At 32.7% G+C, this 23,832-nt stretch overlaps 4 protein-coding genes across 4 annotated transcripts in view; 2 read left to right on the plus strand and 2 right to left on the minus strand.

Annotated features, from left to right (window-relative positions):
• The window catches only part of LOC111684645 (sterol regulatory element-binding protein cleavage-activating protein), a 29,690-nt gene extending 22,008 nt beyond the window's left edge, over positions 1-7,682 (plus strand). The window contains exons 4-9 of the mRNA XM_023446860.2: positions 3,122-4,607; positions 4,673-5,496; positions 5,570-5,738; positions 5,810-6,021; positions 6,564-6,918; positions 6,984-7,682. Coding sequence (XP_023302628.2) covers positions 3,122-4,607; positions 4,673-5,496; positions 5,570-5,738; positions 5,810-6,021; positions 6,564-6,918; positions 6,984-7,162 — 3,225 coding nt within the window. The 3' untranslated portion in view covers positions 7,163-7,682. The remainder of the gene's footprint in view (positions 1-3,121; positions 4,608-4,672; positions 5,497-5,569; positions 5,739-5,809; positions 6,022-6,563; positions 6,919-6,983) is intronic.
• A 1,308-nt stretch (positions 7,683-8,990) lies between these two features.
• Positions 8,991-15,084, plus strand: LOC111684644 (2-hydroxyacyl-CoA lyase 1). The gene is made up of 6 exons (XM_023446858.2): positions 8,991-9,306; positions 12,838-12,939; positions 13,070-13,163; positions 13,282-13,913; positions 13,978-14,585; positions 14,679-15,084. Exons 1-6 carry the CDS (start codon positions 9,256-9,258, stop codon positions 14,896-14,898), a joined length of 1,707 nt encoding a protein of 568 aa, XP_023302626.2. The 5' UTR covers positions 8,991-9,255; the 3' UTR covers positions 14,899-15,084.
• Positions 15,085-15,127: 43 nt separating this feature from the next.
• Positions 15,128-19,597, minus strand: LOC111684652 (EF-hand domain-containing family member C2). The gene is made up of 6 exons (XM_023446867.2): positions 19,455-19,597; positions 18,845-19,392; positions 18,162-18,432; positions 17,867-18,100; positions 17,288-17,803; positions 15,128-15,925 (listed from the first exon to the last, which is right to left on the minus strand). The coding sequence occupies exons 1-6, from the start codon at positions 19,503-19,505 to the stop codon at positions 15,269-15,271; spliced, it is 2,277 nt and encodes a 758-aa protein (XP_023302635.2). The 5' UTR covers positions 19,506-19,597; the 3' UTR covers positions 15,128-15,268.
• Positions 19,598-21,084: 1,487 nt separating this feature from the next.
• LOC111684658 (alpha-amylase A-like) lies at positions 21,085-23,245 on the minus strand. The gene is made up of 3 exons (XM_023446874.2): positions 22,800-23,245; positions 22,263-22,733; positions 21,085-22,008 (listed from the first exon to the last, which is right to left on the minus strand). Exons 1-3 carry the CDS (start codon positions 22,989-22,991, stop codon positions 21,169-21,171), a joined length of 1,503 nt encoding a protein of 500 aa, XP_023302642.2. The 5' UTR covers positions 22,992-23,245; the 3' UTR covers positions 21,085-21,168.
• Between the last annotated feature and the right edge of the window lie 587 nt (positions 23,246-23,832).

Genomic DNA, 23,832 nt, shown 5'->3' on the forward strand with positions numbered 1-23,832 from the left:
ACTATAGACTAGACTATAGACTGGACTCTAGACTAGACTATAGACTAGACTAAAGACAAGACTATAGACTAGACTATAACTAGACTATAACTAGACTATAACTAGACTATAGACTAGACTATAGACTAGACTATAGACTAGACTATAGACTAGACTATAGACTAGACAATACACTAGACTATACACTAGACTATAGATTAGACTATAGACTAGACTATAGACTAGTCTATTCTATAGACTAAATTATAGACTACACTAAAGACTAGGTCATATTCTAGTCTTTCTCTTTCTATCACCACCACTGTATTTCCCCTAAACAAATACAATCATATTTACATATGTATGTATGTGCAACAATCACTTAACGGTGTCAGCGCATTTCAATATCGAGGGTTTCTTTTAAAATATTTGTTTTCTATTTCTATTTATTTATGTTTTGTTTTACTCGAATAGTTTAAATATTTGTTTATTTTTTAATAATATTATTGCTTTGCTATTATGTTATTCATTATACATTAGAGATGTTGCAGTTAGTTTTTTTTTTTGCCATAGTTTGGTTATTCTATTTATTCTATAATTCTGTTTACTTTTTATACAACATTTTCACTTAAAATGAAGTAATCTTTAAACTAAAAAATATTAATATGTAAATACATTTGGCTTCATTCACTGTACTGTAATAGAAATAGAATAAATTATTGGTTGACATTTTGTTTGTTTTCTAGTATGTAGTACAAATGCAGTAAATTTTTTAAAAAATTTAGAATAAAAGGATTCAAATTTTTAAAGAAATCTTTAATGTCAACATAGTAAATTTATTTCTAATAGGACAGACTCTTTAGTGTCAGCAGTTCAAAACTATTTTCTTTTTAAATGCAAAAGTTTAACTGTATTTCGTTATAAATTTATTTTATTGCTTAAGTTACAATAAGTTTAACAATGAAATTAGATGCTTGTGAATTGGATAAACAAATAAATATGCATTTTTTATATTTTCAATTTATTTTTTTGTTTATTTTTTTCTTTAAATATTTAACATATTCAGACAATACGTCATTTTGAATTTTTATTCTAAAACAAATTTGCATAAAGCTTTTAATAAGAAATTTATTATTGGAATAATCGGTCATTTTATTAGGTATTTATTATTGGATTCTTCTTCTTGCGTCATTACTTATATAATTTATGGGCTATTTTAATAAAAAAATAATAAATAAAATAAAAATTTCCTTGATATAATTAATGTTTACAACAAAGTTATCTAACGATTAAATTTAAAGAAAACTCACTATTATTCCACTACAAATTCACTAATAAAATACTAAACTTTAATCAAGACTGTAGATTGATAAGACTATGGACTGATCGATAGATAAGACTATAGACTGATCATTTGAACTGATTTATAGTCAAAATTTTAGACTGATCAACAGTCGAGAGTACGAGTATAGTCTAGAATATATAGTTATCTATAGTTATGACTGATTTATAGTGAAGACTATAGACTGATATATAGTAAGATTATAGACTGATCTATCGTCAAGACTATAGACTGATCTATCGTCAAGACTATAGACTTATCTTTAGTCAAAACTATAGACTGATCTATAGTCAAGACTATAGGCTGATCTATAGTCAAGACAATAGACTGATCTATAGTCAAGACTATAGACTGATCTATAGTCAAGACTATAGACTGATCTATAGTCAAGACTATAGACTGATCTATAGTCAAGACTATAGACTGAATTATAATCAAGACTATAGAATGATCTAAAGTCAAATCTATAGACTGATCTTTAGTCAAGATTATAAACTAATCTATAGTCAAGACTATAGACTGATCTATAGTCAAGACTATAGACTGATCTATAGTCAAGACTATAGACTCATCTATAGTCAAGACTATAGACTGATCTATAGTCAAGACTATATACTGATCTATAGTCAAGACTATAGACTGATCTATAGACAAGACTATAGACTGATCTATAGTCAAGACTATAGACTGATCTATAGTCAAGACTATAGACTGATCTATAGTCAAGACTATAGACTGATCTATAGTCAAGACTATAGACTGATCTATAGTCAAGACTATAGACTGATCTATAGTTAAGACTACAGACTGATCTATAGTCAAGACTATAGACTGATCTATAGTGAAGACTACAGACTGATCTATAGTCAAGACTATAGACTGATCTATAGTCAAGACTATAAACTGATCTATAGTCAAGACTATAAACTGATCTATAGTCAAGACTATAGACTGATCTATAGTCAAGACTATAAACTGATCTATAGTCAAGACTATAAACTGATCTATAGTCAAGACTATAAACTGATCTATAGTCAAGACTATAAACTGATCTATAGTCAAGACTATAGAATGATCTATAGTCAAGACTATAGACTGATCTATAATCAAGACTATACACTGATTTATAGTCAAGACTATAGACTGATCTATAGTCAAGACTATAGACTGATCTATAGTCAAGACTATAGGCTGATCTATAGTCAAGACTATAGACTGATCTATAGTCGAGACTATAGACTGATCTATAGTCGAGACTATAGAATGATCTATAGTCAAGACTATAGACTGATCTATAGTCAAGACTATAGAATGATCTATAGTCAAGACTATAGGCTGATCTATAGTCAAGACTATAGACTGATCTATAGTCAAGACTATAGACTGATCTCTAGTCAAGACTATAGACTGATCTATAGTGAAGACTATAGACTGATCTATAGTGAAGACTATAGACTGATCTATAGTGAAGACTATAGACTGATCTATAGTGAAGACTATAGACTGATCTATAGTGAAGACTATAGACTAATCTATAGTCAAGACTATAGACTAATCTTTTGTCAAGACTATAGACTGATCTATAGTCAAGACTATAGATTAGTCTATAGTCAAGACTATAGACTGATCTATAGTCAAGGCTATAGACTGATCTATAGTCAAGACTATAGACTGATCTATAGTCAAGACTTAAGGCTGATCTATCGACAAGACTATGAACTGATCTATAGTCAAGTAAATCTCATTGTGAAGCAAATTTTATATTAAAAATTATTAATTTTCATATATATTTTCTTACAGAATCTTCAAAAAACTAAAGTATCAACAGCTGAAATGCTCTTTGGTCTACCCATACAAGATACCGGCTTTAAACGTTATCCTTTGCGTTCGCGTTCACGCATTATACAATTTGCCTTAACTCTAATACTAAAACAAAACGATCGTGAATACATACAATCGTTAAAGGAAAAACTCTTAAATTATTATCCGCCACCACAAATAAATCAAGGCAGCAGTCAAACGACAGAACAGCAGCAACAAAATGAAAAATCATCCATAACTTATATATTCTATCCAGGAGAATTTAAGATGTGGGAATTTCTACCACTCACCATAGCATTTGTTTTACTCTTTACTTATGTTTACTTTTCGGTGCGTAAAATCGATGTTATACGCTCGAGATTTCTGTTAGCCTTGTGTGCTGCCATTACCATATTGGGCAGTTTGGTTATGTCTTTGGGTTTGTGCTTTTTCTTTGGCTTAACTATAAGTTTGCAATCTAAGGATATATTTCCCTATTTGGTGATATTATTGGGTTTGGAAAATTGTCTAGTTATAACACGCAGTGTGGTGTCTACCGATGAGACGTTTGATGTTAAGATACGAGTGGCTCAGGCTTTAAGTAAAGAGGGTTGGCATATTTCAAAGACATTGTTAACGGAGATTACTATATTGACCATAGGTCTGGCTACTTTTGTGCCGGTTATACAAGAGTTTTGTGTATTTGCTATAGTGGGTTTACTTTCGGATTATATGCTGCAAATGTTATTGTTTTCCACTATCTTGGCCATGAATATCAAAAGACCCGAATATTCTACCGAAGCTAAACATTTACCCAAAATGATGCTGTCATTTACGGGTAATTCTATGGCGGCTAGCAATCACTCGCCCACCTCTGGGGGAAATGGTTATGGGTTTTCTAATGGACGTCCAGATTTCCGTTTCTTTGGCAGTGCCTCTCCTGCCAACGGTAGTGCAGCTGGTGGTAGTAATGGTGTCTTTTCTCCACCTCCCTTTGGCAGTTTTCATCGTTCTCAGTCACATCCAAAATTAGCCTTTGCCGACTTTAATAATCTCAATAATGCCAATGACATGACAAAACGTTCTTCCATTGCTTTAAGTCCCAATAATAATGGTCCAGATAAGATACCCAAACGTTTGAAGATTGTTAATTTTTGGGCACGCACACGTTTCTTTCAGCGTGCCTTTATGGTATGGATGAGTGTTTGGATTTGTTCCATAATTTATAATTCTGGTTATTTGGAGAATCTATTTGTGGTGGATAGTAATCATACGGGCACTTTTCGTAATGATGATTTTCAACGTAATTGGGAAATGGGACGTGGTGCGGTATCGAGTTTCTTTTCAAATGTTCATTCTGTTATAAATGCTGGTTCCTTTGGCGGCAGTGGTCAAGATAAAGATCAAGCGGGTAGTCCTGTAGGAGGCAGCAGTGTGTTTGGTAATAAAGCTAAAAGTTCTGGAGCCTTAAATGCTGGTCATGAGGGTAAGTCATAGAATTTGCCTTCTAATAAAGCGAAAAACTTAATTTTGTTAAAAAACCCATTACAGGTCCTCGTATTGATAATCACATAAATGAAACCGAAGCAGAACTCAAACGTCTTTTATATCCCGACTTTGAGCTTAACTATTTTCTTTCTAATTTCCACTGGCCCACCATAATGAAACAGTATAATGTTTCTCTGCGTGGTCATTATATCACCATTCTGCCCACCATTAAACTGTCTCATGCCATTAGTCCTGAAAAGGCCGTTCATGGACGTAATCCTTATGAAAAAGTGGTACAGAATTTCCAATGGAAGGCGTTAGCTGCCGCCTTAGATCCTTTAGATTTCAATGATGATGAAAATCGCGAATCTCCTATGGTCATGCCGGGCGGCACTCCACTCTTTCCCAAAAGTCCCATGGAAATCTTTTTTGCCATAACGCTCTGCTGCATTAGTGTCTTTGTGCTGTGCTATACAATGGTGGTATTTTATCGTTGTATTTGTACGCGCAACTATGCTGAATGGCGTTCAAGTTGGAATGAGTGTTCAGAATTTTCACAAAAAACCGAACAAATACTAGAAGGTGTGCCCACACAAATAGCCGGTCATAAACATCGCATAGAATGTTTAGTATCAGATGGTGCAAATATTATCAGTTGTTGCCTAAAGGGTCAAATTAAAGTTTGGGATGCCCGCAGTGGTGAGAATATAACCACCATTAATCGCGGTGACATGCAGGTGACCACACACCGTGAAGATGGTGAAGTAATTGTTAAGAAACTAAATGCTTCACCTGTTTGGTGTTTAGATTATTTTGACAATTTAATTGCGGTGGGTTGTGCCAATGGACGCATTGAATTGTGGGAAATGCCATCTGGTGTTTTAAAGGTAAAGTAATAACTACGCAGGTGTTTAATCAATAAAAGTAATAAAATTTTAAAATATTTTATTTTTTATATAGTGCACTTATCATGAGGATTCGAAACGTAATCAGGGTATAACACACATTAATCTAAATGGCGATCGTGTTATAGTGGCTCGTTTGTGCGGTCGTTTAGATTTTTATCGTTTGGAAACATACTACAAGGGCAAACAAATTGATTGGGGTTTTACCTCAGCCTATAGACGAAGTATGATTAGCTGTTATTGTTAATGAAAAAAAATATTTATTAATTGTTCTTTGTCTGTTGTTTATTAATAGCTCATGTTAGAACTAATTCGACGGGCAGCATAGGCCTCATGTTGCAACAGCAGCAACAACAACAGCAACAACGCAATGATAGTCAAAGAACTACCAAAGAGGAAATGAAATGCACTCTTCGTGGAGTACGTTTGGCTCATCAACAGCCTATTACTTGCATGGAGGTGGTTAATGATATGGTTTTTACGGGCAGTCAGGATCATACACTTAAAGTAAGTTGCACACGTTTGAATTAAGAGCATATTTTAGTTGATAGGTAGGTGGATAGATGGATGGATGGATGGATGGATAGATATATAGATAGATAGATAGATAGATAGATAGATAGATAGATAGATAGATAGATAGATAGATAGATAGATAGATAGATAGATAGATAGATAGATAGGTAGATAGATAGACAGACAGATATATAGATAGATAGATAGATAGATAGATAGATAGATAGATAGATAGATAGATAGATAGATAGATAGATAGATAGATAGATAGATAGATAGATAGATAGATAGATAGATAGATAGATAGATAGATAGATAGATAGATATATAGATAGATAGATAGATAGACAGACAGACAGACAGACAGACAGACAGACAGACAGACATACAGACAGACAGACAGATAGATAGATAGATATGTTAAGGTTATTCGAGTCTAACCTAGTAGGGCCATAACAGGTCCAATATCACAGTGTCTTACATGTTTTAAAGAACAATTTATTTAAAACATATTTAATTTTTCATTAAAACAGGTGTATAGCTTAAACAGTACAGATGTTGAATATACTCTACATGGACACTGTGGTCCCATAACATGCCTCTTTGTCGATAGATGGCAACCGGGCACAGGCGGCTCTGGTTCACAAGATGGTTTACTATGTGTATGGGATTTATTCACAGGTGCCTGTATGTATAACATACAGGCGCATGATGGTGCTGTCAGCTGTTTGGCATGTGCACCTAGTTATGTTATATCATTGGGTACAGATGAACGTATCTGTGTGTGGGAACGTTTTCAGGGTAATCTATTGACAACTATAAGTATATCGAATGCCTATTCAAGTTTACTAATGTTGACACCATCACTGCTGGTAACAAGTAAAATGGGTAAGTGGAAGTTCATTGGGAAATGGATGTTTAGAGAGATTTTAATTTCTTGTTTCTATTTTTAGGATCTCTTATTGTTTGGGATGTTAGAACGGGCGAACCAGCCAGAGAAGTTAGATTAGATTTTTCTAATTTACATTTATGCCCCAAAATTATGATGTTGGCTTATGATTCTGTAGTCTGTGACTATGGCAATGAAATACGTGTTGTGCGTTTTCCCATTGTAGCCGATAAAAGTAATTAATTTTAAATTGTGTTTTTTAAATATATATATTTTTTACAACAACCTCAATCACCACAAAGCAAAGCAGCACTTTGAAAAAATATTTACTCTCATTGCTATATAGACATATTAAAATCACCCTACAATTCAGCCCCTAACATAAAAAACACCATTTATTTTTATATTATCTAATAATAAACATTTTGCTGGTAATAATATTTAATAATTTACCTTTATTAAAATAGCCTTTTTATTGTTTAACAATAAATTTTCCTTTTTTTTTAATATATAACAGATAATTTTTACTTGTATTAGTTTTCTTTTGATTTGTGGTAATTCTAAGAGATTTTAGACTTGTTAATTGTAAATTTAGTAACTGCTATTTTTCTCTTTAATTATTTATAGACTTTTATGATTTAATTTATTAGTGTTTAAATGAAAAAATTTAATAATATTGTGTTAAGGTTTGGTTTAAAACTGTGTTTTAAAAATGACTGTTTAAAAAAAAATATGAAATAAAAATAAAGTTTTTCGTCAAAAAGTACTTGTTCTTATTTCGAACTAAATGTTTTCGAAATTAATTTTGAATTTTTCTAAATTCTAAAAAACTACTGTTCAAATTCTCTTTTATATTTTTTGAACAAAATCAAAATTATTTTTTTTATTAAGAAAAAAACCAGTGTAGTTTGTTTTTTATTATTTAAAACTTAATATAAGAACTTCCTATTATTTAGAAATCAATGGTTAAGACTTATTTTTCCTGGTCAATTGTTAACAATTTTTTATTGTTTCTCTTTATATAATTTTGCTTTAATTTGGTTTTATTTTGTGTTTTGACATCTTCTTCATCTGTTTTAAGTTAAATTTATTAACTGTTTAAGATAAAACTATAATTTTTAAGTTTTTTGGTTAAAAATCGTAATAAACTTTTTTAAATGTTAAGTAACAAAATAAAAGCGAAAAGAAAATTATTATTAATTATATTAATAACACAAGCAAATAAATGATAGACATATAATATATTTTAAATAAAAACTTTTCCTATATGAAATTAAAATCGTGTGTTTTATTTAAAAAAATAAATAATATTTTAAAATATTCATGACGAATTTAACTACATGTATCTATATGTATCTATGTATCTATACATATCTATGTATCTATACATATCTATGTATCTACACGTATCTATGTATCTATGTATCTATCTGTCTATCTATCTATCTATCTATCTATCTATCTATCTATCTATCTATCTATCTATCTATCTATCTATCTATCTATCTATCCATCTATCCATCTATCTATCTATCTATCTATCTATCTATCTATCTATCTATCTATCTATCTATCTATCTATCTATCTATCTATCTATCTATCTATCTATCTATCTATCTATCTATCTATCTATCTATCTATCTATCTATCTATCTATCTATCTATCTTATGTGCTAATCGTTAAGTAAAAAAATTTTCAATGCAAATTGAGTAAAATTAGTAAGATTTTTTCATATCCTAAAGAAATTCCTATATATTCCCCAAATTCCTATTAGATTAAGTAAACTTTTTATATCTGGCATCACAATATCTATCAAATTGACGGCAACCCTGTAACATTAGAAAATACAACACTAAATACCGATTACTCGTTGTGATTTATCTAAAATGCTTCTTCTTTTCAACATAAACTTATATAGATAATGAAAGCTTAATAACAACAAAAAAATAAAAACAAAAACAATAGGTAACTTGTTTTTATAAATACTCTGAGTAAAGTCATTTTCTGTCAATTGTTGTTATTGCTTTTCGGTTTGTTGTATTGCAAACAAAAACAAATTTGACAGACACGAAACACCAAAAATAATCAAATATCTTTGTGATAAAACCTTGCTAAATACTGATAGCTTCCTCTTCTTGCGAAACTGAAAATAATCATCGTATTTTTTTTCTTTCTATATTTTCTTATTATTTTCGAACATTCTGCATATAATCAGCTGCAGCCATTGGACGAGCAAACAAGTGTTCTGGGCCAACAAGACAAATTACAAAAATTTTTTCCAAATAAACTTATTTTTTTTTTCTTCAACAAAAATTTAACAATAAATTAAACAATATGCCCGAAATAGAAGCTACGCAAGTTATAGCCGAATCATTGGTACAACAGGTGAGTGGTGTAAAAATGGAAAAGATATGAGAGTAGGAAGTGACAACGAAAATAAAATTAAAAAGTAATTAATATTTTGTGGCCACCATCATTGATGCCCCCTCTAGACAAGAAAAGATATCTGTGTAGTAATATTGTTACAAACAAAGAAATGAAAAAGGTTGTTATTTTATGGATTTTTAAGAAATATAAAGTTTTTTATACATTAATTTCTTTAGTTTTTTAAAAATAAAATTTTATTTTTGAAGTGCTACTTTTCAAAGTCCATTGAGGTGCCTAATTCATGTTAATTCATATTGTTAATGATAAAGTTTTACAATCATTTTTCTATACTAATTGCCTTATATAGTACACATATTTATTAAAATAAGTATGTAGCTATATTTTTGGGCTTATAAAAAGTATATTATTTTTTTGATAACAAATTATTTTTATAATAAACAACAATAAAATGTTAAAAAACAAAAAATCTAATTTTTTTGCAAGAATTTTTTGACAGAGTTGTTAAATTTTCGGTTTTAGTTTAGAGTTTGCTGTTCGGGGTTTTTTTGGAGTTTTTTTATTTTAGTTTTGTTTAGTTAAACGTAGGTTTATATTAAGTCGAATTTAAGATTATTATACCCTACACCACTATAGTGGGGAGGGTATTATATGTTTGTGCTGATGTTTATAACATACAAAAATATTGGTCCAATACCCACCTTAAAGTATACCGATCGATTCAGAATCATTTTTTGAGTCGATTAAGACATGTCCATCCGTCCCTCCGACTGTCTGTCCATGTAAACCTTGTGCGCAAGATACAAGATAATTCAAGATAATTTGATGAAATTTGGAACAAGCATATTTTTGGCACAGGGACGAAGGCTATTGAAAATGGTTGAAATCGGTCCATTATATCACCTAGCCCCCATACAACCGTATCTCCCGATTTGAACTTTTTATGCCATAATTACGTCAAATATTCTATTATCTCTCTTAAAATTGGTATAAATAAGTTTTATATAAGTATAAATGACACTGCAGATTTTCGTAAGGATCGGCCTATATTTGACCTAGCCCCCATATAAACCCCCCTTCAAAAAATGACTTAAACGTCTAAAATTGACTTGTAACCATTTGTATCGCAATGAAACTCAACAAAACTAACTGTTATTTAAAAATATATCCTTTTCCCAATTATCAATAAATTGCTTAAATATTTTGAAATAATATTCAACATAAAAGTTTCTTTATAAAAAGTAAAAATTTTAAAAATATACTCATGGTGTAGGGTATTATATGGTTGGCCATGCCCGACTATACTTTCCTACTTGTTTTTAAAATATATTTTTTATTAACCTATAGCATGTGGCAGGAAGGGAAATTTTAGTTATTTTTTACTTTTAAACTAAATTTTTTACAACGAACAAAGTAATTACGTAGACGTAGTTCAAATCTTAATAGACTAGTTAATAAACTAGTTTATAGAATAAGTACGAGTTTTTCTAATAAAAGTAATCTACATTCTTTGTTTAAACCTAGTTTAATATATGTTTTGTGTTTTTCAGTAAACAGTAACGTTACTTAGGGCGGGTTTTTCATATAAAGATAATCTACCTTCCTTTTTTTAAACCTAGTTTAATATATGTTTTGTGTTGTTCAGTAAACAGTAACGTTACTTATTATCGTGAAAAAGCACAATTAACAAAAACAAAAAAACTATGATTTCGGCAGAAGAAAACCTTAATATTTTAAGTAAATTGCAATTTTCTGATTTGTTTTATATATTGATGTTTTAAATGATCATTTAACATTTTTCCAAAATTTTTTATTTTACAAAAGTGTTATTTGGAAAAAACAGCTGTTCATTGTTTATGTTTTTGAGTGAAAAGTTGACAATACTTACAAAGTTAACTGAACTTAAATTCATAACTGAAAAACAGCATCATCGGTTAAATCTAACAGCAAGTTAAGCCTAGTTTAACTGAGTAGTAAGAAACCCGCTCTAAGATGTCTATTCAATATAGTCTAACTAGTCTATAAACTATTCCATAGACTATTATAAACGATCTTAAACTAGTTAATAGCTTCTTTTATCGTCAAGTCTCTTCACCAGTATGTGAACTAGTATATTGAGTAGTCCATAGATGGATAAACAGATAGTGGTCCATAGATTTTTGAATAGTTTGTGAAATAGTTTATTTACTCTTTAATATTATCTAGTCCATAGACTAGTCCATAGACTAGTGTATTATAGTCTAAACAATAAACTATTCTCTAGACTAGACCATTGGTTAATTGATTAGACAATAGCTTAATCCAAAGATGACTTAATTGACTACTTTATACAATACTTCATAGTCTAGTCTCTTGATCAGTCAGTGAATTAGTTTATAGAATAAACCGTATAGTGATTAATAGAATACTTAATTGACAACGCTTTTGACCAGTCTGTGAACGTAGAACCGACAGCCGGTTCTACGTACCGGAATGACCCGAATTATTCGGCCAAGGGATGTCAACCCCAACAACAACAAAACATTTTGTTAAATAAATCTATAGACTAGTCCATAGATTAGTCTATTGCCTAGTCTTTGAGGTAGTATATGGTTTACTCTTACGCTAGTGTATGAACTAAACACATCATTGTCAATTATCTTTAGAAATTACTTTCGTTTTTTCTATAGAAATCTGGTATACTCGTTTTTTTCTATAGAAAAAGTGTTATACACCTATATCTACTAGTTATAGCTAGGAACATCGGGGACGTTATAAGCAGAGGGCATAAATACCAGAATAGTTGATCATTAAGGTTCGGTACTTCCATAACTGAATGTTGATGAAAACCCAGGATTTCAAGTAACTCTGGGTCTGTTTCCTGACAAAGATCTTGCATATAGGAGAGACGAAGAGATGACAATTTTAATCCATACCAGAGGAATTGATAATTAAGGTTTGTTTCCACGACAATCGGTTCTTTGCACCAGAATGACTCGAAGTTCAACGAACAATGACCAGCCACACCGACATTACACGTGTCGCCGCTACAACAACAACATAATTAAGGTTTAATACTTCCATACCTGAATGTTGATGGTTTTCTCGGCTTTTCGTGTAACTCTTTTGGTAAAACCAACACCACTCAAATATTATAGAATCAGGGTTCGTTTTCTGATAAGGATCTTGCTTATAGATGGACGGCAGTGAAAAATTCTCCTACTGAGAAGCAAGAGTAAACAAAGGATGACATAGGTATTACAGGAGATAAAGTCTAGGGTTCATGCACGAAATATTGGAGAAAAAGGTGAAGTTGAAGTCTTTTGTCTTTATAATCAACTTGGCATCTTCTCAGGCTGTACCAGGATGTATCTTATGCCGAATTTCAAAATTTTATTAACCTCTTTGGAAAATATATGAAAGGCATAATAAACGATTATCAATAAGAACACTGTATCTCAGATTAGCATTGGATTACAAACCAAAAACAAATTTTCAATTAAAAATTATAATAAAATAACTAATTAATTAACATTCTTCTTTCCCCAATAGGGTGTTGAATATGTCTTCGGTATTATTGGCATACCGGTTGTTGAATTATCAATGGCATTCCAAGCGGCTGGTCTTAAATACATTGGTATGCGTAATGAGCAAGTAAGTAATTGCCTGTCGTTTTTTCTATTAAATTATAAATCCTTGCATTATATTCCAATTACTTGTGCTGCAATTGATTTAACAATTACTATTATTTTCTACACTTTTTCTACTATAAATATTTTAATAGGCTGCTTGTTATGCTGCTCAAGCAATTGGTTATTTAACTGGTAAACCTGGTGTGTGTTTGGTAGTCTCGGGACCTGGTTTATTACATGTTACAGGTATGTATGATTGTTTGGTTGCAATTGTTATTCCTTTTATAAGTTATTTCGTTGACATTGATTAATTGAATAATTATGAACTTTGATTTGTTAAAAATGTTAAATCTCTAATCTTTAGGTGGTATGGCTAATGCTCAAGTCAACTGTTGGCCCTTAATTGTTATTGGTGGTTCGACTAGCCAGGATCATGAGGGCATTGGTGGTTTTCAAGAATGCAATCAAGTGGAATTGTCTCGCCCCTATTGCAAGTATGCTGCTCGTCCTCCAACTGTGGCTCTTATACCTTTACATGTGGAGAAAGCTGTACGTTATACAACCTTTGGACGTCCTGGTGTTGCCTATTTAGATTTTCCCGGCAATCTATTACAATCTAGAGCTCCCGAAGAGAAAATCTACAAAACTTTGGCTTATCCCTCGCCTCCGTTGGCCTATCCCTCACATGAAGATGTTATAAGAGCTGCAAATCTATTGCGTTCAGCCAGACGTCCTTTGGTGATCATTGGCAAGGGTGCTGCCTATTCGCATTCTGAAAATATTCTTAGACATTTTATAGAAAATACCAATTTGCCTTTCTTGCCAACGCCCATGGGTAAGGGTGTGGTATCCGATACAGCCGATCAGTGTGTATCATCGGCTCGTACTTTGGCTTTGCAAAAAGCTGATGTCGTCTTATTATTGGGTGCTCGTCTTAATTGGATTTTGCATTTTGGCAAGCCACCACGTTATGATCAAGATGTTAAGTTTATTCAAGTAAGTTTTCATAACTATTTTGTTTTTAATCCTCAAAAGCATTTAAACAAACCTTTTATTCTAGGTTGATATTTGCGCTGAAGAATTGCACAATTCCGTTACCGCTTCCGTGGCTATACATTCGGATATTAAACCATTTGCCGAACATTTGTTCGAACAAATGAATGCCATTAATTATCGTTTCTCTAACGATCAGGATTGGTGGAAAACTTTGTCTACCAAATGTAGACAAAATCGTGATTCCGTCCATCAAATGGCCATGAATACAGCTACACCTCTCAACTATTATGCGGTATTCCATCATTTACGCGAACAGATACCCAGTGATGCTATTATTGTTAGTGAGGGTGCCAATACCATGGATATTGGTCGTTCTATGCTTTTGAATACTTTGCCACGTCATCGTTTAGATGCTGGCACCTTTGGTACTATGGGTGTTGGTCCGGGTTTTGCTATAGCAGCTGCCCTTTTCTGTCGTGATCGTTTCCCGGGCAAACGGGTGGTTTGTGTTGAAGGTGATAGTGCTTTTGGTTTCTCTGGTATGGAAATTGAGACTATGGTTCGTTATAATTTACCCATTACTATTGTTATTGTCAATAACAATGGTATCTATGGTGGTTTCGATCAGGATACTTTCAATTCTATACGCAGTGCTGGTGATTTGACTCAAGTGTAAGTATCGATTGATTGTAGAAGGGAAATAGCTCTGATTTGGAACTTATTTCTAAACTTAGGTTCATATTGTAATCACTCTTCTCTTTTCAGAACTCCACCATCCGCTTTGGGTGTCCAGGTTCACTACGAAGAGATGATGAAAATGTTCGGTATGAAAGGTTACTTCTGCAAGACTATACCCGAATTGCAAACTGCCGTCAAAGAAGCACAAAAATTAAAAGATAAACCAACCATTATCAATGTCGCTATTAGTCCTTCATCCGACAGAAAACCACAATCATTTAACTGGTTAACTGAATCCAAATTGTAAAAAATAAAAACAATAATCAAAAGAAAATTAACAAATTCTAAATGCAGCAAAGTATGAAGTATTTATAACGTAATATCTTTATAGACGTTATAAATAAGTGTGATGTTGTCATCTGTATTGTGATTGTGGATCTTAGAAAAAAAATATGTCTTAATACTTTAAAATAATGGAGCATAAAAACGAAAATCATTCCTTTTTTTTATATATATAAATGTAGTTAATTATAACATTTTATTTTGTTTTTTAAAGTTTCACAAAAATAAAGTGTTTTTAAGGATTTTTGTATAAAAAGAAAACGTAAGAATTTATAAAACATAAATTGAAAGAGATTAAAGAACAAATGTTTAAAAAAATCCCAACTATCTACCCTTTATTCACCCTCCTTTTTGAGTGACTCCTCCAAACCCAAATGCTCGAGAAAACATTGGAAATTTATCAGTCTACCTTTATGCAGGAAAGGAATTTTAGGACACAATTCAAAAGCTATATTAACTGGCGTAATATCAGCCGTCTTGCCACAACCCAAATCCAAGAAATTTACAAAATCACAAACTTCTATTTCACCACAATCGTTTTGATTTAAAACCATCATTATATCATCGATTAGTTCCTGTGTAAAAGGTAAGCGACAGCCTTTTAAAACTGATCTTAATTTAGCTTCCGACAAAAATGGTTTGTTAAGCGGATTAATATGGAATAAATGCTCTTTTAGTTCATCCATAGCATTCCATAGACTACGTTTTAGTTCAAGATGTACAGCAGCTCGTATAGTCTCTCTATTACAGGTGCTGGGTGGTGCTTGTTCGGCAGAGAAGTGACGACATAAAGTTATGATTTCATGATTAGTTATATTATCTCCTAGAGCACTGGTCAGAGCTTGTTTTAAAGTTTCATAACCCACAAAACGAGTTTCATTATGATCCCCTCCACCATCCCGCGATAGGCATTTGCAAACGAAATCTTTGTAATCTTTGCGTAAAGCTTCTCGAACTTTATTCATGATAGTTTGGACGTCAGCTAATGGGAACTAGAATAAGAATTAAAATTTAGAAATTAGTTCAGAATTTAAGCAATATTCCTCAAGACATGTAGTCCAGATTGTAGACCAGACCATAGTAAAGACTACAGTCCTGACTATAGTCCTACATTTCAGACTATAGTCCAGGCTATAGATCCCTCAAGACTACAGGCCGGACTATAGTCCAAACTATAGTCCAGACTATAGGAGATAGTTCAGAGTTTGAACAATTTTCCCCCAAGAACATCTTTAATCCAGACTATAGTCCAGAAACAGTCCTGACTATAAGCCAGACTATAGTCCATACTTTAGTCCAGACAATAGTCCAGAATATATATCAGACGATAGTCCATTCTTTATTCAAGACTATGGATCAGACTGTAGTCCAGAATAAAGATCAGACTATAGTCCAGAATATAGATCAGACTATTGTCTGGACTATTGCCCATATTATAGTCCATAGCCCCATATTATAGTCCAGACTATAGCCCAAACTATAGTCCAGACTATAGCCCAAACTATAGTCCAGACTATTACCCAAACTATAGTCCAGACTATAGCTCAAACTATAGTCCAGACTATAGCCCAAACTATAGTCCAGACTGTTGATTAGACTACAGTACATACTAGGTCAGACAATAGCCTAGAATATAGACCAGATTATAGTCCAGACTATAGATCAGACTATAGATCTCACAAGACTATTGAGCAGACTATACTATACTATTCTCATGACTATATACCAGACTAAAGTCCAGACTGTAGATCAGACTATTGATCACACAATAGTACAGGTTTGGTCCAGACTAGCGCAAACTATAGTCCATATTATAGTCCAGACTATAGACCAAGCTGAAGACTATAGACCAGACTATAGCCCAAACTAAAGTCCAGACTATTGATCAGACTATAGTACAGGCTAGGTCAGACAATAGCCTAGACTAAAGGCTATACTATAGACTAGACTATAGTTCAGACTTCAGATTAGACCAGACTATAGCCTTTCTATAGGTCTAACCTGATAAGACTCTACCACACCAGACCCTTGGCCGCAATATTGTCTATAGAGCAGAAATACATCGTGGCTATAGTCTAGCCTATACACCAGACTATAGTTTAGTTAGTCTGTACTTCAAATGTCCAAAATGTAGATTAGCTATAGTATAGAATTTCCCTCGAGAAAATCGTTCAGAATCTAAGATATTTTACCAATAGAAACTAGTTCAGAATTTGACATATTTCCCTAGGATATAGTTCAGAGTCTGAGCTATTTCCCCTATAGATAATCGTTCAGAATCTAAAACATTTTCCCTTTAAAGAATACTTCAGATTCTGTTATATTTTCCCATTTAATTCTCCGCAATTTCTTACCTGATTTGGATGATGTTCCATATAAATTAATGTATACTCATCGGCCGATACTATATGAAATATATGATCCTTTAAACTAACAGTGCCACCGATATAGAAATTATACGGTTGATAATATTGTGGTCTTCTCGAAGTGAATTTCTGTTGTCCCGGCAACGGTATGCGTGTACGTTTTAAAAACTCACCACCCAGAAATCCCGAATTTCTAGCAGCAATTTCAAATATTTGTATTGTATCATCGGATAAAAAATACGAAATAATAAATACTCGTTCACAATTCTCTTTAATGGTCGAAAGCATTTTGGCACCGAAGCGCAAAACATAACGATCCAATTGTATAAATTTCTTAAAATCAGCTTGAGGTGGTTTGGGTTCTACGGAAATGCAATTACCCTCAGAATCTTCATAGGAACCCCAACCATTGTAAGGTGGTAAAATACGTTCACGTGGTTTAGACGGTACATAATCATCCGAACGAGATGGCACCGGAGCTGGGGTAAAATCTTCGATACCATACTAAAGAATAGGAAAAAAATTAGATTTGAAGAATGTTATGGATTGTGTTGTATTTGAGTTTACTTTTTTACGATAATATGATCTGGTAAAGTCATCACAATCGGTTAAAACCACTGCTCGACCGTAAACGTTTAACACTGTACCAATCTGCAGATCTTTATCGGTGTAGTATATAGTATCTTTACGTCCCACATCTAAAGGATCGGTTACATAGCGTACATTACGCATATTATTGCCCAATACATTTAATAAACTTTGTGGGGTCTGTTGACCCGGTAGAGGTAGACCACTAAATTCCTTTTGTGAAAAAGAAGTTACACAATTAAAATAGCCTTTTAAAATATATGTTTTTTAATACCCTGGGCAATTTGGTCCTCTTCAAAAACGTTGACGGTCCCTCTCTTCCTGAATTGCGTGGAAATTGTTCCTTAATATCTATGGTATCATCGGATAGATAGTAACAAACTTCTAGTTTCCTTACATCGCCAAATTCCGAACGATCATCCCAGTAGCCTTGAAATTTTAAAACCATTCTATCGTATTCTAAAAACTGGGCAAATGAATGTTTCTTTTGAACAGGATTGCTGATTTTTATGCCAGATCGTTTACGCATTTCGGTAGTGGGATCCCTGATAATAATGGTTCAAGAATCAATATTTATCTGAAGTTATCTTAGGATTGCTTAAACAGATTGTTTAGTTTTCTCTTTAGGAAATAGGTCATTATTTGATCATTTATTTGCTGCATGGAGAGGATCAGAATCTGCCTCAATTTTCCATATAGAAAATAAATCAGAATCTGTCTCTTTCCATATAGTAAATATATCAAAATATTACTCATTTTCTGTTAAGAAAATGAATCCGATTCTGAGTAAATTTTCATATAGAAAACAGATCAAATTTTCTCTTTAGATAAAGGATAAGAATCTGACTTATCTTTTTAGATTTTGACACATTTTCCTAATATGAAATTGATCAGAATATGACCTATTTTATGTGTAAAAGAAAGTATAAAGTTTGATATTAAAATATTTTAACTTACACCGGTTCATCGACTGGATCCGGTACAGGTATACCAGATTTATTCAAAAAATGTCTTGTAAACTTATCACACGATGTTATATGATAGACTCTATCAAAAATCTCAATAGTAATATCAACATTTAAGTCTAAAATCGATATAAAATCTGTCTGACATGGTGGTGGTTTTGGTATACGTTGACGATGCACTAAACATCCCTGTGGTATACCGGAATTTTTAACTTTTGGTTCTATAATCTGTATAGTGCCATCTTCTAAATAATACATAATCTTAACTTTTCTCACTTGATACGGACAATGATAGACCTCCTGTAAAGTTTCCTTAAAATAGGCATTAAAGCAGAGAACTTGTTTGTCATAGGCAATCCAGGGCGGTAATTTAGGTCCCACTTTTGGGGGATATATAGAAGGTATTTGTACGGGTGGACAATTGGGATCGACAATCATACCAGTGGCATCTACTAGTCCCGGAGGTTTACGATCCGATAGCATACTAACACCTTTTTGGTGCATAAGATGTTGATGTTTAGGAAAATGGGTTTTAGTTATCTGGTTAAGTAATGAAAAGTTCTTATAAATTTGTGTATAAGTAAAACAAAAATTTTACTTACATCTCGAAATACCGTGCCCGGCAATAATGGCATTCCTGGTATACGCAACATTTTTCTTTAGAGTAAAAAATTTAAAATTTATTTCAAAATATATTTTTCTTTAATTGTAAGTTTTACAAAATATGTTTCCGTTTTATTTTCGTTTGAAATATGGAATATAGAATAAACAAATTGATAAAATATCTATAGTATTGCCAAGGTTTTGTTTTTTTTAAGGTTGCTAAGGCTCCATATTATTATTTTGGGCCATTTTTTTTCTGGAAATTTAAGTCAAATGTTCTGCTAATTGTTGCCAAGGTAATGTGACCATTATTAGTTTCTACTCCCAACTCACGAAGTGTACTTGGCAATGGGACCTTCCTGGCAATCAAAGAACTTTGTAACATGTTGGTCTAGACTAAAGAAGAGATAGATTATAGTCGATACTACAGACTATAGTTGAGAGTATAGATCAGACAATAGCCTAGATCATAATATAACTATGAATAGGTAGAATCAGTAGAATGGTACGTTCTTAATTTAACATGCCTTCTGGTAATGTCCTGACCTAGCCTGTACTATAGTCTGATCTATAATTGTGACTATAGTCCAGACAATGTATCATAGCCTAGACTATAGTCCAGATTATAGATTAGACTATAGTCAAAATTATAAATCAGACTATAGTCCAGACTATATATCAGAGTATAGTACAGGCTAGATCATACTATAGACCATAACATAGTCTAAATAGCCTTTACTATAGGTCTAACCTAAAAAGAGAATAAAGACTAGATCGGACTAAAGCTGCATTATCTGGAATGTAGATCAGATTATAGTCTATATTATAAACCAGACTACATTCTAGACTAGATATACGTAATAGAATACAGACTATAGAATAGAACACAGATTAGTTAAGACAAGAAAAGAGATTCTTGACCAGACTATTGTCAAGCACAAATTATAAACCTTTCAATATTCTATAGTATAAACCAAACTGTAGTCTAGTGTATTGGCTAAATTCTAGGCTGCAATATTGTTTAGACTTTAGAGCAGAATTGAGTCCCGACTATAGACTTGCCTTTAGACCAGACTGTAGTTTAGACTATAGATCAGACAGTAGACATGGCTAAAGAATAGACAATAGTTTAGACTATAGTCGAGACTTTAAATCAGACTAAAATTTAGACTTTAGATCAGATTATGATTTTTAATATAGACCAGATAATAGTAAAGAACGTAGACCAGACTTTAGTCCAGAAGGCTGACCAGACCAGACTTTAGATCAGACCATAGTTTAGTCTATATATCGTACTAAAGTCTAGACTTTAGATCAGTCTACAGTCTATACTACAGACAAGACAATAGACTATAGTATAGACTACATCCTAGACTATAGTCTACACTATTGACCAGACTATAGTTCAGACTTCAGACTGGTTTATGCTATAGTAGTTTAATCAGTAGACCAGATTGTAAAACAGACCTAGTCTAGACTATATTCTAGATTGTATACAAGACTATATTCTAGATTGTTGACCAGACTATAGTCTAATCTATGGACCAGACTATAGTCTAAACAATAGACTAGACTTAGTATAACTCCTTAAAATCAATTTTTTCTTATAACTTAATTAAACCACCAAAATTTGAGTGAAATTTTTATAAAATTTTTCTCATTTTTTTATTTTTAAAAATCTTTTAATAACTATAAATACAAAATTTACACCATTTACAATTTGGAATTAACATGTATGGCCAGAACACCATCCTCTTCCGATTTACGAATAGTAATCGTAGCACGACCATCTGAACCAACAACCACCGATTTACCGGTACAAGACGAACCAGATTTTAAACCCGAAATAACATCACAATAAGTACCAGCTGGTAAACACGTTTGTAGAGAAGTATTCAAATCATACGAATCACCATTGAGAGCAATAAAACCCTTATTGCCACGACAGAAAGCAATTTGATTGCTGCCATTATCCCACCAATTCTGAAGACCAGCAGAACCAACAACATTTTTGAAACCAACCATATTATAGATTTGACGCCAACGATGTTCACAAATCCAACCGCCACTGCAAGAGTTATCGGCATTGAAAATGGGCGAGCGTATGGTATTGCCATCGGTAGTGGGTGGACCTTGATCGGTGTTGTCAAAGGCAAAGGAAGACATAATGCGGGTAATACCAAAGGGATGAGCCAACATAAAAGCGGTAGCCATTTTATATTGTTTTGCATTTTTATAGGTTAAGACATCAGCACCACCAGCGCCATGACCACGTTGATTATCGTGATTGTCTACAAATACCAAAGAACGATCGGAGGGCATAAAGCCCCATTCGGTACCCCAGTTAACTAGCCAACGTAGTTGATCTTTACCACGGAACACCTTGCCTATCGAATCGGAATGTCTGAATTCGGTAACGGTACCCAAGTCTGTGTATTCATATTTGGAAATGGCTTCACCACCCATATCGATAACTTCCTGGGTAATGAAAGGTCGGCTGTTGGCAGCAAAACCATGGGCGGTATTTAAATTGTTTAAACGACTGTAGATATTCTATGAGGGAAAAGTAAGAAATATGATTTTTTTAATAGTTTGATTATAGTTTAAAAGTTAAAAAAAATATTCGATCGAGAATCGAATCAGATCGAGTATTACTTTTAATAACATACTGATCGCATTTACAGGACTAAGTTTTGATCAACAGTGGAAGTAAAATTTTCCAAAATTAGCAAAATGACAAATGAAACTACTTCTATATAATATTAGACCTTAAGTCTCCAGATCTTCTTTAAACGAATACAACTTACCTTTAAATCTCCGGGCCACATATGTTTAGCAGCATCAACACGGAAACCAGCAACACCAAGAGAAATCAATTTGTTCATAAATTCTACGATGCGGTCTTGAACCCAAGATTTGCTCTGATCTAAATCCTTCAAACCCACCAATTCGCAATTGCGTACTTGATTGGCATCATTGTAGTTGTTAATGCTGCAGGTGGAATGGAAATCCAAAGACGAATAAGGAACAGCAGGAAAACTCTTACTGCCTGGATCGGCAGTAGAGCCACCAGTACCCACAACTGAACCATGACTGGCAGCCATATGATTAAAAACAATATCCACATAGATGCGAACACCAACATTATTGCAACGTTTAACCATGCTGGCGAATTGTGCCTCATTACCGGAACGTGTAACCAAAAGGTAAGAAACCGGTTGATAACGCTCCCACCAGGGGCGATTGGCAACCACAACATTCTCATTGACTGGTGAAACCTTTTATAAAAGAGAAACATATTATTTGCTTGGATATATAATTTCTTACTTCTTTTCTAAACTTACTTGGACACCTGCATAACCCTTGGGTCCTAAGAAATTCTCACATTCGCTGGCAATATCATCCCATTTCCATTCGAATAAATGCACTATAGTACTTCTGCCGGAAGCATAATTCGGATTAAATTTGCCACTAGTTAATTGACTAGTTAAAGCCAAGAGCAATACAATGCTCAAATTTATTTTTGTTATAAACATGTTGGTATCTCAAATACTACTGTTTCAGCGGCCAAGGTTTTGGCCGATTTATATACCCTCTCAGTCAGTTAGTTAGTTGGTTTTACTATCTAATAGATAGTAAATGATTTGTGATGCGTTATTTATAAGTGTAGTCCCTGTGGAACTGTTATCAATGCTTTATACAAGTATTTAAACGAAGACCTAAATCGGTAAACCGAGAAGTTTTTCTTTGATTAGATTAGTTTTGGATTTTTTTGAATTTCCCATTGTTTATAAAGATTAATATTATTTTTGTTTTCAATTAAATAATTAAATTTTGCATTGTAGTTTTATTTTGCCTGACTAAAGCGTGTCAAGTTACTCATCACTTTTGTTTAGTATCTGATAAGATTTGGAACTGCAGTGATTTATGATTTGAAATTGTTATGTTATGCTAGTTATTATAGAAATAATTTACGTGTAAAAATTATCTTGTTCTTACAAAAATATCGGTAAAAGTACTCAAATACATATCACTGAGTATAAAATATATATAAACGTGTTTAGAGGAACTAAATTCGTTAATTGATAATAGAAATAGTGTTTCACTCAGAATAGGATTTCATTAGAAAAGTCTATAATTAATTATGCAGCCATTTTAGTTGAAATTCCAATTTCAAGGGATTCTAGTATATTAGTCCAGTCCATAGTCAACAGTTAAGTCTATAGTCTAGTTTATAGTCTAGTCTATAGTCTAGTCTATAGTCTAGTCTATAGTCTAGTCTATAGTCTATGGTCTAGTCTATAGTCTAGACTATAGACTAGAGTATAGACTAGACTGTAGACTAGACTATAGTCTAGTCTATAGTCTAGTCTATAG

Source organism: Lucilia cuprina, chromosome 6 (genome assembly GCF_022045245.1).
Source record: "Lucilia cuprina isolate Lc7/37 chromosome 6, ASM2204524v1, whole genome shotgun sequence".
NCBI lineage: Eukaryota > Metazoa > Arthropoda > Insecta > Diptera > Calliphoridae > Lucilia > Lucilia cuprina.

Excerpts from the sequence above, each read along its gene's own strand:
- LOC111684644 (XM_023446858.2), top strand. The coding sequence starts at position 9,256 with ATGCCCGAAATAGAAGCTACGCAAGTTATAGCCGAATCATTGGTACAA. Across the intron at positions 12,940-13,069 it reads TTGGTATGCGTAATGAGCAA|GCTGCTTGTTATGCTGCTCA; the intron begins GTAAGTAATTGC and ends ATATTTTAATAG. Across the intron at positions 13,164-13,281 it reads TGGTTTATTACATGTTACAG|GTGGTATGGCTAATGCTCAA; the intron begins GTATGTATGATT and ends TCTAATCTTTAG.
- LOC111684652 (XM_023446867.2), bottom strand. The coding sequence starts at position 19,505 with ATGTTGCGTATACCAGGAATGCCATTATTGCCGGGCACGGTATTTCGA. Across the intron at positions 18,101-18,161 it reads AGAGGACCAAATTGCCCAGG|GAATTTAGTGGTCTACCTCT; the intron begins GTATTAAAAAAC and ends TTTTCACAAAAG. Across the intron at positions 15,926-17,287 it reads TGGAACATCATCCAAATCAG|TTCCCATTAGCTGACGTCCA; the intron begins GTAAGAAATTGC and ends TTCTTATTCTAG.
- LOC111684658 (XM_023446874.2), bottom strand. The coding sequence starts at position 22,991 with ATGTTTATAACAAAAATAAATTTGAGCATTGTATTGCTCTTGGCTTTA. Across the intron at positions 22,734-22,799 it reads AGGGTTATGCAGGTGTCCAA|GTTTCACCAGTCAATGAGAA; the intron begins GTAAGTTTAGAA and ends CTTTTATAAAAG. Across the intron at positions 22,009-22,262 it reads TGTGGCCCGGAGATTTAAAG|AATATCTACAGTCGTTTAAA; the intron begins GTAAGTTGTATT and ends TTTCCCTCATAG.